The 15,881-nt window shown below is 49.4% G+C and overlaps 1 protein-coding gene across 2 annotated transcripts in view; it reads left to right on the plus strand.

Annotated features, from left to right (window-relative positions):
* Window positions 1-4,381: 4,381 nt before the first annotated feature.
* Window positions 4,382-15,881, plus strand: part of LOC144165221 (aminopeptidase NAALADL1-like) — a 105,068-nt gene continuing 93,568 nt past the window's right edge. The window contains exons 1-5 of one of the 2 annotated variants that reach the window (XM_077695337.1): window positions 4,382-4,523; window positions 4,757-4,826; window positions 5,876-5,967; window positions 6,102-6,455; window positions 11,060-11,219. In XM_077695337.1, coding sequence (XP_077551463.1) covers window positions 5,894-5,967; window positions 6,102-6,455; window positions 11,060-11,219 — 588 coding nt within the window. In that variant the 5' untranslated portion in view covers window positions 4,382-4,523; window positions 4,757-4,826; window positions 5,876-5,893. The remainder of the gene's footprint in view (window positions 4,524-4,756; window positions 4,827-5,875; window positions 5,968-6,101; window positions 6,456-11,059; window positions 11,220-15,881) is intronic. The other variant, XM_077695336.1, reaches the window with a different exon arrangement.

Consider the following 15,881-nt stretch of genomic DNA (forward strand, 5'->3'; position numbering starts at 1 on the left):
CATTTCTATGGGATAGTTTCCATGGCTCAGGAATCTAGCCACAAAGCGTGCAAGACTTGAAACTGTGCTCAAAGCAAGTTTTCACCCTCAATATTAGCAGCGCGAAAGAACTTTACATTACGCTAAATAACTACAGATTAATCGCTGTTGAACGGACTGCAATGAGCGGGAAAGCTGCACATGCATCGCAAGACTGAAAAGTAGGGGCCCCAAGATTGATCGCTGAGGGACACCCGTATCAATGTAGTAAGTGGAGGGCTGACGTGTCTGGGGACTGAGACTAATCGGGCGGTGGTGGAGGAAGTTCCGAATCCAGTCTTGAGCCTTCTGACTCAGAAAGGCAAGCGCGAATTCTTGTAGAATGCCGGGTTGACAAACATTGTAAAATGCTTTATGGCTATCTATTGTGGGGACATATTTAGGCAATGCCTTGTGGGATGTCCTATTAATGACATGTCTAAGCAGCCACAAGTAACCCTGGGTACCAATGTGAAGATGATAACCTGTGAGTGGAGGATGAATCCAGTCTGTACGGTGGAGTAAACAAGCCTATTAAGCTTAGAGATGACGGGAGTTAGTTCAATTGGCCGATAGATATTTGAGTGGCGCCGGCTGGCATTGACGTCGGCGTAGGGACTCTTGCCGCGGTCGTCTGCTACACTCCGCTTATGAGGTGCAGCAGTGCCTCTGCTAGAAATCGCACGCTTCGATGCTGTAGTGCATTAAAAATCGTAGTTTTTGTAATTAAGTTATTTGGCCAGCTTCTGGCACCTCTGAATATTTTCAAGCTGTATCGCGCACAAATTTGCAACACACGACGAGAGAGCGAATGACTGTTTTAAGAGCATCGGTCAAATGGTTGTGCGTAACTCGTCCTTTCTAACTCTGCCCATAATCAGCCTGATTTCAGTGTTAGTTTTCCCCGCCCCTCCTACTACTCCGGTTGTGTGCAATTTTACTGTAACGCATATCTGAATATTGGGAAGATATGGCTGGGGGAAATGTACTGAAATGTGCCTTTAGGACGGAACAAAGTTAGTGTTACTGTACTTTTACCGTACACGTGACTCATTTTGCACACCAAGCCTCCGTACTGGTTAGAAGCCTAGTATAAACTAGCACGCGCGTATACACACGGTAGGTTATTTCGAATTCAACCTATATTCTCTGCTGCCCATATTGCATGTCGGCATACTTTCATGCCACTAAAACGTAGAGTGGCGTGATACAATACCTTCGAGCGTTCGGCAAGGTTGCAAAACCTGTTTTACCTTACATATGATTACCGGAAATAGTAATGCCTTCTGCCAAAGCCGACATCCCCGAAGGCCCGGGAATTTTTTCGTCTTGCATTTTCGCTGTTGTCGGTTAACAGTTGCCTGTTCCCTTTATTCGAAAGATTGCTACATACAGAAGCTGGCGCCTAGCTCCGACTCTTCGCGCTCGGGCCAGGACCGGCTTCGCGGGAATGGGGCGACGCCAGCAATGTACTTCTTCCGGAGCGGATTAAAAAACTACACTTTATATCACGCCTCGAGCTAGTTAATGCAAGTTAAGTCTTTTATTACGATAAAAAGTTACGCACAAACCAAATCTAGCGCGCACAAGCATTATAAGACGACTGAGCGCGAAGAAACAGCAGAGGGAGCGAGCCCGAGTGCAGCAGACGACAAATATTTGAGAATCCCTAAACCGACGTCAAGGAGACACGCTTAGCATGGCCGCCCGTCATCACGCTCATCCCAATAGGGCGGAGGTGCTGGGGATTGCGAGAGTCCTTGCCCTGTTTAGGAATAGAGTGAATGAGCGTGACCAGCAGAGCGACAGGGTCCTCACCTGAGTCCCATAGCTTGTTCACCAGTTCCAGTAGAACAGCTTGGCCTTGCGGGAGCAGATTGCGGAGGTCCTGCCACTTGATAAGATAATGTACGGGTGCCGACTTTGGTCTTCCCTGTGAAATGGCGGTTTGTAATTCTCCCATGGTAAAAGGGGAATCAAATTCTTGGAGTGAGTGATCGATGTCGATGACAGGAAGAGCCCGGACAGTGGAAGGATCATCCACAGAGTGCGGAAAATATGCGCGAATAAGGGCGTCTTCCACTTCACGGTAGTCCATTTGAAGACACATCTCATTAAGTATGGGGAGGCGAGGCCTTCCATGACTATTCGTACCGCAGAAAAATGCGCAATAGTCGAGAGAGTGCGGTCTCGTGGCCAAGTTTATGGCAGAAAGTGTGCCGAAATCTCAATACACGGGCGTTATTGCTTTTCGCTTCAATCGTAGATGCGGCCGCGAATGCCACCTTCGTCCATAAGCGAAGCATTCCGCTAGCTTGGCGGTAATATTTACTAAACTGGTGGTTCGAGCGGAGAGCGTGTAGGGAGCCCCATGTAGATGGTGATGATGATGATGATTGTGGCAAGGAACCCTTTGTATGGGGCGGACACCGAATTGTCCAAGCCGGGTAAAAAATTTACAAAATACCTATAAAAAAGAACAAAAATGTGGCTGCATGCTTAAAGTTACTGCACTGTTGCAACCAACTAGAGGACTGAAGGTAGCTTGTGCATATGGTACACTGCGTGCGTATGTACGTCCATTGCACTGTCAGTATTCACTGCAGTTCACTTGTGCGTTCACTGCACCGTCACCACAGCCGCACCCAGCCGAATCGATCGCTGCCAGAGTCGCAGCCGTTCTTTCATCATGCGTAGTTCTGAGGCGTGGTCGATGCCATCCTTGAACCCTAGCACCTGTTGTACACTGGCGTTCACTCTGGCGGGTGGGCGCAGCTTGTGGCAGTGCAGCAGCAGGTGATCGATGCTTTCCTCGTGTCCGCTGCATGCCATGCACTTTGCTGCTTGTAACTGCGGTGTTATGTCGTTGTGCCGGCAGTACAGCATCGTTCGCAGTGCCCCGCACGGGCCTCGAAGATGAGCGCGCCACAACTGCTGTTGTGGTGCGGAGGAAAACGCCACCTGTCGGAAGCGGGATACAATTGGTACAAACAAGGCTTCGGAAATGCGGCGCGAGGAGGCACTCCTTCGGCACAAATACTAGGGTGTCTCGATGCCAGCGCCGCCGTACACGGTGGAGACACCCTTTGAACGGTGCCGTGCCGCCGCTATTGGGTCAAAGTGCTCTACGCCTTGTTATTTTCGTTTTCTACAAGACTCAGCAACGCGAAACAGATAAGATCATTCCAACTTGGCGAGTGAACAGCGTTGCGGCGATAAGCTTAGCGCGGTTTTTATACAATGACTTGCTGCATGCGACGGTGAGCGAGTGGCCCAAAATGGCGGCACCAGCATATGTGTGTCTCCACCCTGTACGATGGACGCGTGCATCAAGGTACCCTAACAAGTACTAAAGCCGCTCTATTTAACAAGTACGGCTTTGGAAACATGGCGCTCTTTGGTAGCTTGCATTCGGGCAGAGTTCAGATGATTGGCATGCCGCTTGCTGTCTACCACAGCGATCATAAGGCTGTATTAATTTAGATCGGCAAGAGTTCTAGCTGGAACAAGGAGAGGCAGTTTGCGATGGACTCGTGCGGTACGTTTGCAGACTGAGTAGAGCCCAAGTCAAACGAGGTACACCTTGGCAATGCACAGGTTTCATTCGGGACATATAAAGATGTGTTCGAGGTTTACCGTGTTGAAGACGCGCTGGACGAAGATTTCCCCGGTGTACTTGCGCCATCGGAGGATGACAAAGAAATAAATGATTCGTACTGAAAATAAAACAATACATTTTGCATACATTAATGACCAAGTATTCACTGCTCTTTGGGGGGCTAACAAGGACACTACGCAGAGAACATGACCAAGCCTCGAAGCTTAATCACGACGAAAACTTGGTCGGGTCTCCGAGCATGACCGCGCATCAACTCACCGGAACCAAAAATAAGCTAGGTGGATCGGCCAGCTTCGCTATTTGCCCAGTCATCGCCCCACTAATACGACGCTGCCCCATTTCTTTGGTTTTTTATTGGAGGCCAACCGATTATGCATACTTAAAAATCTGAGCATAAAGCCCGATGACACCACCCCACAGAGGTGGTTCCCTCCATTAGTTCGTCATTTGTTGGTCTTTCTGGCTCTCCAAATTCTTACTATCTTTACAGAACGCTTTGTGAACATTTTGCATAAAAAATGGAAGATGCTTTGTGCAGTAAGTTTATTTTAGTATTGCTCATGTGCGTGGCACTCAACGCAGGGATAAACATTGGCCAAGTACTCTGCATTCCGTACGGCCGCGAGGAAAAGGGCTGTTCTATGGAAGCCTTATCTCTTGGACAGCAGTTTACAAGGTGTTATTGCGCTGCTTCCACCTTCCTAATTGGGTCTGTCGTCGAGTAGGCGCAGACGCAGTGTCAACAGTTGTAACGCTATCTGTGTCCTGGACCCCATTGTCGTTCTTTCCGGGGGTTCCAGTGTCAGCGAAGCCGCCAAGGCGCATGCCAACCGCTGTAGCTCTGCCATCGCTTTCTGTGAACGCTGTGGTGAGAACTCGAGAAAACGTGAGTGCTTCGTTCTCTATCACGTACGTTTTGGGCGCGTATTTTATTTCAATTCGCGTTTTTAAACACAATGCAGTATCCTCCTCGCTGTATTTATTTGGTTTCGGGGAGGGTTCTGGTTTTTTTTTCTTAGAAGCATGGTTATGTGTGTGAGTTTCGTTTGTGTCCAACGAAAATATTCCTCCACTCATCGCTTTCCCTGATCTCAGCAAATGTTACTCTTTTCAAAACAGCCATGCAGTGCCTTTGAAGAAACCGTAATTTTTGCTGCCGCATTGCAGCTCAACATTCTTGTCTGTCTAAGTAAGTACGCATTTACTTCTTGATATTGGTTTTGAGTGAGCACGAATGAAAAATTGCTATTTCACAACTTGGCGGCCCTGGAGAACTCATGCAAATGTAGGAGAAAGACAAAGAGAGACTGAAAAACGTTATTGTTGAAAAAAGCTGCGTACGCACGCAAAAAAAAATTGTTATAATACGAACAGCATGCGGTGTAACGAAAAAGCGAGCACGAGATAATGTCGATGAAAAACGATATGGTAGAATACTTTTTTGGCAAAATAAGCAGGAATATGCTACGGTTGACATTTTGGGCCGGAATAATTGCTAAGCACCGACGCAGAATGACAAGATTTCGGTTAATGAAGTAGTCTTATGCCGGAAATAAATTCTCCGTTTTCAAAAACAGTATATGCCTGCACGAAAACAGTATATGCCTGTAACCAAGTATTCGATAAGTATCGCTAAGAGGAGCCAATATGCCTTCACCTTAAAAACACGTAAGGAGACTGAATCAATGGGATGAATCTCTTGCCTAATAAGGAAAATAATTCGGTCGCACTAAAATAATCACCGCAACTGTATAATCGCGAAGAAGGTGCGGTTGCGATATTTAATTCTTTCCTAGTGCATCACCAGCTTGCCAAAGCTTCCGTGCTGAGACAGACACCCTCCTGTACACTATCTTGCATTGTATTCTAAGCATTGCGTATTTAACGTACATTATTTCGCATGGTTCGTTGTTTGAGGTCTGAAGAAGATGCGTCAAACATAATAGGGGTATACACGTCAAGTGTGAAACACAAGAGAACGAGAAACTCGATAAGACGCTCCTTCATTACGTTCTAGAATTTCCGTATTTTTTCTGCAGATCGCCCTAAAAATGTTCTTTCGTGCTCGACAATATTTGTTTATTTCGTAGCATACGGAAATAAACTATTCACATTTATCGTTTTTTGAAAACCAACCGACCGTTTTCACGCAGACTTTAGAACGGCTTAGCTATTAGACATGCTTGAAACTAACTTAGTGACACAATCATAGCCGAACGTCGTCTATTTTTCCTTCAGGCTGCCAGTGGTACCAGGATGGAGGTGAAGGAAAGTGATGGCAACCCTGAGATACAACCGGGGCCTATCATTGAAAAGCTGCACGAGGGAAGGTGGGAATAGTTTGCTATTGCATTTGCCGAAAATAACGATTACAATCCAGATGAGATGCGAGGCAATGAGAGAGAAAAAAAACACTGCCCCAGTTTCTTTCGCACCACCCTAAAATCCCATCAATTTTATCCAGGTCCCTGCCGAACAGGCGTCGACGAAAATCTGTAGTTTTGTGGCTGCTACTCGTAATCATCGTGGCCATCGGCTGTCTTCTCTTGGGACACTACGTGCTGCCTTCGACTCAGCCTGCTGGTTGCCCAGAAGCGACGACTGAATGCCGTGCACCTGCAGGCCTTCGCGACGCGACTGCAAGGGAACCCACAAAGAATCCCGTGCTTTCTCCGAACTCAAGCGTCTCCGCAAAAGATGAAAAGTGCGGCTGTAACAGCAGCGCGCCCACGATTGACTTGGAACACGTGCATCGTTACGTCGATGTCGGTCCACTGCTGGACGCAATCGATGACGACAGCGTGGAGGAGCACATCCAGTAAGTGCTTGTGTTTGTTACCACTGTTTCTTTCGACATTTTGAACGGCGAAGCCTCCAGATCCCCATTGTGCGAAGACTTGTCGTCGTTGTTGTAGTCGCTGTTTGGAATGTGGAAAGGCCGCCGCCGGGTAGAATAAAAATTTCGAAGCTTGCACAAAGTCACGCAAGGCTTGAACCATAGCAGAGCTGGAGGAGTTCTTTCTATGTAAGCACTGAGGGACACACCACCACTCATTGCATTAGGTTTGAAATTGTTTATTTAATGTCCCGTCATCGCATCTTCCCGTGGTAGGAGTAGTCAGCGTCATATTCATTGATATTATCGTCTTCCTCATGCATGAGTGGCGGGCGCTGATCGTTTTTCCATCGGGCTACTACATTCCTCCCGAAGTGGAAAGCGTCAGCGCGCGCTAGAACCGGCGGCAACCGGCTTCGCGAATTGGGCGTCTCTAGCCCAAGCTATCTTGTGCTCCACTCATGACTCGCGACTCACGTGAACTGTTTCCTTGCTATTTGTTTGCGAGTGCCACGCGCAAGCCTGGACGATGTCGGGCGCACCCCGTGCGGTGCGTGCTCACGTGCAAGGTAAACGGAAAGATTAACAACTACGACTGAGTTTTTGGATGATGCCGCACACCGCACCCCTGCAACAACAGATTCGCTGTTAAAAAAACCGAATCTAAGTTGATGTAGGATTTTAGCCTGGGTTTCCAGGTTGGGAGCAGTGTACATTACCACTGTCTTATCTCCGGACGCTGCTAGCGGTGCAGCAAAAGTTAATGCAGTGGGTGCCGCGTTGTAAGGTGACGGTACAGGAGTAGTACTGCTGCACCCGGGTCACGCAGAACTGATTCTGCGCAAGCTGTAGCGTGTGTCACCAGTCTGCATGGCAAAGTATTTTGCGCCGAAAGACAATGAAACGAAGGCGAGGAAAGAGACGGACAGACGATGTAGCAGTAAAAGTTGCCGATAAGTACTACCGATTTCCTCTTCAACGCACGTGGGCAGACTTTATGCCCTGAGAATTTTTTTAAAGTGAGTGAGTCAAGGTCTTTTATTAACGCAAGGAGGGCCCAGGGGCCGGAAGGGGGAGAAGGGGGAAAGGGGAGGGAAGAGGTGGTCACGAGGTGATGTTCATTTGAAGATCCTGGAGAGGAATAGTCAGTTCCTGAATGCACACATAGGGGTGGTAGACCCCGGCTAAACTACTTTTGCGAGGCCACTCTCGAGAGCGAAGCGCCCAAGGGCAGCAAGGAAATCGGGGTCGCTGAGTGTCGTGGGAGGTATCTCGCTTGGATTGGGTAGGGCATTCAACAGGATGGGGCGGAAGGATTGGTACGCAGAGCAGTGCCAAATAAGGTGGGTCAGGTTTGCTATTGTAGCTGTCTTGCAATATGGGCAGTAGGGCGGAGGATCGCCGTTCGGGTGGTGCCATTTGCGTGTTATGTGGGGAGGCAATGCAGCGTTCGCGCGAAATTTGTTAATAAAAACTTCGGCAGGACGAGTTAGGGATGGGGCGTTATGCTGGAAACCTACAGGAGTGGCAGCGGCAAGGCGGTTGTGCCTAGCCTGCCGAGCGTGATCCAGCTGTTGCCTGAGGGAGAGCGGGGGAGCAGGGCTGTCAACCAGTGGAGGAGTTACTCGAAGACTCTCCTGCGCTGCCTCATGGGCAGCCTGGTTGCCGAAACCCTGAGCCATGTGTCCCGGTATCCACGCAACACGTACAGAGTTACCATTGCGAGCAAGCAGACTAATCATATGTTGAATCTGATGAACCAAAGGGTGATCGGAGAAGGGTTTCCGGAGCTCACGTAGCGCCATTTGGGAGTCAGTCAGGAACCGAATGCGGGGTGATAATGGGGCAGACGTCTCGTATGTCAAGTGGTCGAGGGCTGCGAGGATGGCATGTAGCTCAGCGTCCATTATAGAAGTAGTGGATGTTTCTCGAGTTCGAGCGCTGTCTAAACTAGGTATACCTGGACATCGCCAAGCCAGTCCCATGCGACTAGCAGACACGCTCGCGTCTGTGTAAATGTCTTGCTCATCAGGGAGTTTAGCCTCCAGAGTGCGAGAAACAGCATGATGGCGAACTCTGGATCGGGATCTTGGGACGCCTATGCGTTGCACGTTGTCAACCCCTAAGGGCCGTTTCCATGGAGGAGGGGGAGGCTGCGGTAGGGTCTGGGGGAGCGCGATTTGCGAGTCCCAAGCTGTAAGAGCCGCACCCTGCCAGGTCAAGGAACGGCGATCTTCGTGCAGCTGTCGGGTTTCCTCGAGGAGCAGTTCGAGCGGGGGTACCGGGGCTGATTGATTCAGGGCTTCCGTGCGGGTATAGCGCGGAAGTCCAGTAATGGTGCGAAGAACGGCCCGATGAAGAACGTGAAGATGCTTCATATGCACTTTGTTGAGCTTATAGACAGGTGCGCCATACGTAAGTCGACTCATTGCCACTGCTCGAGTACGCGTAAGGCAGGCTGACTGGCATGCTCCGCCGTACTTGTTAGACATGCGCGAAATGAGACGAAGCATGGGTTTCCAGTTGCGCTTAAGCTGGCTGATCCAACATTTAGCGCTATTGTTGCTGGCCAACGGGACGCCTAAAATACGAATTTGCCCACTTTTAGGGGAGACTGGCGTGTCGCCGAGGTAGATGGCCTTGCGTATATCCGGTGGGAGCTGATGGCGACCATGAACAAGGAGAAATTCAGTCTTTTCCGGGGCAATCTCAAGTCCTAGTGTCGGAAGGGTTTCATTGAGGCTGTTAGCGGCACCTTGAAGTTCGTCCAACCTGTGATCCGGGTCGGAAAAGTCGGCGGCTTCTACCCAAACCGTGAGATCATCAGCGTATATTGCAAACCGAGCGGCAGAGTCCCGTTCGAGCGTACGAGCAACCCGGGCCATGGCTAGGTTGAAAAGCACAGGCCCCAGGATAGAGCCCTGGGGCACGCCCCTATCCAAGTAGTAGGTCCTGGGGCTCCATCCCGGATACGTGCTGCTAAGACGAATGGGCCGGTTCTCAAGAAAATTGCGTACCCAGTTTTGGGCCCTCTGACTAGGGAACGCATGAGCTAGCTCCTCGAGAATAGCAGCCTGACTAACGCGATCGAATGCTTTGCGCATGTCAACTGAAAGGACGCAGTCAGGGTTACCCGCCCGGGAGGTGCGATTTAAGACTCGGCGTAGCAGCCAAACACAGTCATGGGTACTCAGATTTGGACGAAAACCCGTCTGCGCCGGATGGAACCATGGTGAGACATACTCGAGATGATGTTGAAGGCGATTATTAATAAGGCGTTCTATGAGTTTACAAAGCACCGGCGTTAAGGAGATCGGTCGGAGATTAGATATATTAGTAGAGTCTTTGTGCGGTTTTGGTATTGGATGAATATACGTAAATTTGAGTTGTTCTGGAACTTCGCCAGTGGCCCAGTAATCATTAACAAGGTCCAAGAGTGCGGCAATGGTGGAGCATTCTAGATTACGAAGGTGTTGCCATGTGATGCCATCATGTCCCGGGGCCGAGCGTTGTTTACCCTGGAAGAGAAAACAAAAAGATGGTCTTTCTGGCGCGCACACGGAGTGGCTTGGTACAAAGGCTAGAACGTTGTCGTGAGTGTAGAGCGAAGCATTGTATTATTTTTCTGCAGAATCGGTGCAGTGCGTTTTTTCAGTGTCACGTTGTTTACAGGACCGTATGTGTTACGAGCTGCCGTTTCTTCTCGTGCCATTTCGTTTTGCCGTCCCGGAATAAACCGGTGATTTCTGTTTCCTTCGTGACGGCGTCACTTCGTCGGGCGGGGTCAGGGTCCCGAACTCTTCGCACATGAAGCAGGTTCCTTCAAGAATGACCACTTCATGCCGCGGTTATTCAAGCCCGACCGTAGCAGCGGCAAAGAGCTCCCTTGCCCAAGTGCGCAAAACCCGTGGCAACCCACTGAAACGGCACTTAGGGGGGACCAGTTCAGTTGCCGAATGAACGTTTTGTGTAAGTGACCTGTGCCGTTAACGGTTGCGTAGGTCTGTGCAGATTGCGACTAATAATGCGCTGTCCCGTTTCACGCGGGCAACTTCTGGAGACCTTTGGTTTACCTTGAAGTGTTCAATCGTGAATTTATTGCAACCTCGGTTCAGTTGTGGAGCAGAGGAAGCCTTTACACGGCTTTTGCACGTTGGAACGCCTGCAAACGAGTATGCTGTTGAACAGGCTTGCTACCTTGTTAGAGAGTAGTAGAAGGGCGCGAAACCGGTCCCGGTACGGTCCCCGGTACACTGCGCATGCGCATAATTAGGTTTTCCGCCCCTGTGCAAGCGCAGTAGCGCCGGTCGCCTACCGGGTAACGTATCGGGCCGCTTCTCCGCTCTGCTAAATCTCTCCATTGAGCACGATCGTTGAAGAACGCTAACAAGCGAGCACAGTGCTAATCGGGCATGCTCGTACAGACATGTTCATGAAACAATATTTTTCTGTGAAACGATTGGGCGAAATGTTTTTGGGAATATTTTTTGTAGGTTTAGTGGCAGCTGAGTTTCTAAAGGAAGAAAATTTTGTCCGTTTAGTACATCAGTGCGCAAAACGGCAACTGCGGGGATCAATGTTCGCAGGTTCCTCGCCGCCGCACCGCATGTCGCCGGCAGCGCCTGGGAGGAGCAGACTCTGGCCCATTACGTCGCCGATCGTTTCACGGAGTACGGTTTCGACGACGTCCGGCTCGTGCCGTACCACGTGCTCCTGTCGTACCCCAATGCATCGGAACCGAATTCGGTGAGCGAGCAAACGAGCCTAACCGCGTGGTATTTGAGAGGTGTTTTTTCTGATGGCGTCTAAAAGCGGATCTATTGCAGCTGGCCGTAATGTGTGACGTGTAATGCGTACCTGTTAAAAATTCAAAGAAAATGTCCAGCGCACGTGAACGCGTGCCTCGCTGCCACTATCGAGTGGCCGCAAAAAAGCCACTGCACACGCAGTGGCTTTAGCAAAAAAAAAAAAAAAGAAATGAAGGAGCTTCCACCAAGTCACGGAAGGCTTAAACCATAGTGATGCTAGGGTATTTCCTTCTATGCAAGAACGAAAGGACACACCACCACGCAATACATGAGGTTTGATATTGTTTATTTACATGTTCCGTTGTCTCTTTTCACTGTGGTTCTCATGGTCATATCCATCTATATCCTGGTATTCCCCATGCATGACTGGCGGGCCGGGAACATTTTGTCCGCATGCTCTCACATTTCTCCCAGATTGGAACGCGCCAGCACCCGCTAGAACCAGGCGGTACCGGCTTCGCATACTGGGCGTCTCTAGCGCGAGCAGTCTTGTGCTTGCCCCTTCAGGCGCGGATGCTCGTGAATTGTTTTCTTGCTTTTCTTCTGCGAGTGCCTTGCGCAAGCCTGGACGACGCCGGACGGTCCTCGTGAAGCGCGTGCTCACGTGCGCGGTATCGGTGGGAGTATCTATGCCCCAGTTTTCTGATGACGCCGCACACCGCACACATTACGGCCATCAACAACACCTTCACCTTTAAAAACCGGCGGAAACCCTGAGGAGCGAGGAAATGCCGAGCGCTCGCGACCACGTGCCTCGCGACAACCGCCCAGCGTCCCCGGCTCCCACTGTAGCGATGTGTCCTTCACTGCTCACGTAGATAGAAATCCAGCAGCTTCGCTACGGTTCCATCCTTGCGCGACCGAGTGCAAGCTTCCTCAGTTTCTTTTCCTGTTTGTTTCGAGATGATGATCACCATATAACGGTGAACTTGTTTTCTCGGAATATCAGAAACGCTCTGTTATGGAACTGGACGCGGACGCGAGACCATGGCTGAGCTGAACCGAGGTTTATTCGCGTCCTCCTTCTCTCACCCCAATGGTGATGACAGTAGGCGGTTCGCCGTCTTCATTACTAAATGCGCAACATATTCCCACCCCCCGACGGTGACACTAGTGGGTAAGTGCAGAACACGCTAGTCTAGGTTTTCCGTAGGTGATAGTCCGATGTCATTCTTTTGAAAGCGAGAGGTGGCAGATGCCTTCTGCTTTATCCACCATCGATGCTTCGAGGCGCGATGCCTTCTTCTTGCTACTTTCTTGCCTAGGTCGGGGAACGTTGGTTTGCTTGAATCGGATGGTCTTCCGAACGAGCATGTATAGTTCGTATTCGGGATACAGCCTCAATCTTCTGGTCAGTGGTCCCCTTTTCTTTTCCTAATCGCCTTCGATGTTTCGTTCTGCATGCTTACTGAGTCTTTCCTACTTGCGTCTTTGTCGTCGGCGTGAATCTAGTCTTGCTTTCTTGTGGTTGAAAAGACCCTTTAATTTCACCAGCTTGTCCTTGCATTTTCCAAGATTTGCTAATGAGCCACTTAGTTTGGGAACGATGGCGCATGGGTGAATGTCTTGCTGTCGTTGCACGCAAAATTACTTTCATCCGCTGACCTCATCTTCGCGTTGTGTACATGCGATGGCTTCCTGGGCTTCGCCCCGACAGCATCAGAGTCTCTGATGATATTGTCGTAGCTTGGGCGGATTGTTACTGCGCCGGCTCCTTCGCCGAGTTCGGTCTCGCTGCTACATCCCGCGGCCTGGTTCACGGACGACATTGAAAAGGTAAGGGCGCTGTGCTGCTCCATCCTCTCTTCCACTGACGACAACGAATCCACGGCTTTGAAGGCAGCCCTGTTGTGAATAGGAAGTCGGCCACGTCATTGTTCTGAATTAGAGACCCCTGCTTGTGTAGAGGTGGCGACAGTCTTCGTCGTAGTGCACGACGTCCTCCAAGTTGCCTCAGAAATTCGTTGTTTTAGCGAAACCTTCGTTCGACTTATCATATATGAGTACTCTTCGTCTTCTTCCCGGTCCTTTACGAAGCCTTCAAAGTCCAAAAGGCTCTGAATCTGCCCGTTCAGCTTTCTAAGTTCGACTTGTCTTTGTTCGGCCATCCGGTGCAAATCAATAAGCATACTTAAAGTCGATGGTGATGATTGCAAGACCCAAACAGTGGTGTTGGCTAGTTTTGTTATGTCCGCCCGGAGGACGACCCGTGTTCTGATAGGTCAGCCCACGACCTGCCTGTCATGAGAAGCAGGCAGTGGGGTGAAGCAAAAGTCAGGGAGCTGTCTGATGGCTGCAGTTCATCTCCGGGTTCCGGGTCTGCGTCCAGCACGCAGCCATGGCAGGCACCACTCAAGAGTGAGGCCTCCGAAATAAGAAGATCCGACGCACCCGAGGCCACGCACTAACTTGAAGGCGCTGCACCGCGAAGTCCGCTGGTCCGTTGCTTCCGGGTTTCACGGTACCATAATGTTATGGAACAGGACACGGACGTGAGTCCATGGCTGAGCTGAACCGAGGTTTATTCGCGACCTTCTTCGCTAGCCCCAATGGTGATGATAGTAGGCGGTTAGCCGTCTTTGCCCTCTTCCTTACTAAATCCGCAACACGATCAACAAAGCCAACATTTACGTCTTATCCAGGCCCCGCGAAAACAACCATAATGTATGCGGTGTCTATCTGCTGTTTACGTGGGGAAATGGGGAAAACGCCGATGCCAGCGGATGATAGCTGCTGTAATTTGATGCGAGCAGGAACGCCGTAGACACGCTGTTAAAGGTAACTAGCCAAAAAAGTTACAGTCCTGTGTGACACTTACTTTGGAATTCTTTATTATTTCCATCAGTGTGCATGAATGCTGGTACCTGCTTTTTCTCGTTTCAACCGTAACTTGATAAATGCGCTCAACGTAGGAGAGAAGGTTGCAAAATTTATTTGCTGTCATACAGACAACAATACGCGACATGAATATTTTACGTGTATGGATACGAGGTGGGGCCGCAAAAAAAGATTTCAGCTGGTTGCATCAATGCACGCCAAATAACTGCGGCACGTTTCAAAGTTTAGGCAGGTCTTATATCCCGGGAGCAGCTGACAAACACACCATCCAGATTTTGTGCTCTATTCCATGCTATTCTTACACTTTTTGTATGCCTAAAGGTAGAAATATCTTAACGAACACACTCTGCTTTTTCCCAAACGAGTGGACACCGACAGTTGGAATATATATCCCGCTTGCGGTGGCTTAATATTTAACCTGCAATAGAATAAAGTCCCCGCAAAATGCGTGCAGTGCGGGCAGAAACAAAGCACAGAAGTTTCATTGGTGTTACGTACAGTGTAGCACGCCTAAAGTACGTTCTAAAATGCATGAATAAGGCCGGCCAAAAACTGACATTTCCGCCCATTGGTCTTGCCATTCAATTTGACGTCGGGTGTTTCATTTGCGACATGTGTTACCTCTTGTAGGCTTTGGCAAGAGATAGCAATAAACAGGCAGCAATAAAATGGCAATAACAGCAATAGCAATAAAATAAGCAGGCAAATTAACATGAGGTGTTTTATATCGCTTATACAAAAATAAAAAAGATTATTTTAAATAATGACGGAACGTTTAAAAACAGCGTGAGGAATAGGAAGCTCTAAATACAGACAACGCGGCGAGTTCTCGACGGCTGTATTTTTCGCGTTTAATCGAGAATAAAGACAATGTGACGATTGTATCAGTATAACGAAAAACGGAAAACTCCAAAACTGTTAAAAGCTGGGACTCAGTGAATCTAAAACAGGGAACAATTCCAGTGCACACGCCTGCCTGGCTAGTCGGTTATTTCTGAGATTTAAAGCTGTCCGGTCCGAACTGACGAGCCTGCGGTTCTTGTTTATTTTACCGAAACTATTTATATAAAATCGAGTCCAAATTTGTAACATCTTCCAGGCTAATAATGTCATTGTTCGGTCCGTATGTGGGTAAGCCGGCGGCGTGGTGAAGAGATGATGCACAATTCGGCCTACGGAAAAAAGAAAATCACATTCAGATTGAAAAAAAAAAACTGGCTCTAATTCACCCGTTAAAGCTGGTTGGAAAGCAAAGCTTCAAACGATACTCACAACACTTGCCCATGCGACGTCACTTGAATTCACACACGTGGCTTTCCCGACCTGGGCGGCGTCCCGACCGCAGCAGCCTCGGCCACAGCCGAGCTAGTGCGGCGGATGCCGCCGATGCTGCCTGCCATGTGTCGGCAGGAACAAACCGTTGAGCAGCGTCTCTCGAGGGTGAGGCAGCAGAACCTAGTGATGCTGATGAGGTAGCTCGGGGTACTCGACCGCGCGACACAAGCGCATACACCGAAACAATTCAGCATGTGAGCTTAGTGAGTCCCATTTATAACGATTTAAGCTGGCCAGTTTAGTCAGTTTGACGATTTCGAGAAAGCTGAGGCAGCTTTTATAATCGCTATTGATCAGAACCAGTTGCTCCTTTCGCCATTTATAATACCTTTTAAAACAGAACCGAATTGGTATTCACCAATTTAGAAAACGCAGTCCCCTGCATGGCAAGCAGTGTGCAAAAGGTAGCGCTGCCTGTATGTGCTCT

This window comes from Haemaphysalis longicornis, unplaced genomic scaffold (genome assembly GCF_048455015.1).
Source record: "Haemaphysalis longicornis isolate Haplotype H1 unplaced genomic scaffold, Haemaphysalis longicornis Haplotype H1 scaffold_14, whole genome shotgun sequence".
Classification (NCBI taxonomy): domain Eukaryota; kingdom Metazoa; phylum Arthropoda; class Arachnida; order Ixodida; family Ixodidae; genus Haemaphysalis; species Haemaphysalis longicornis.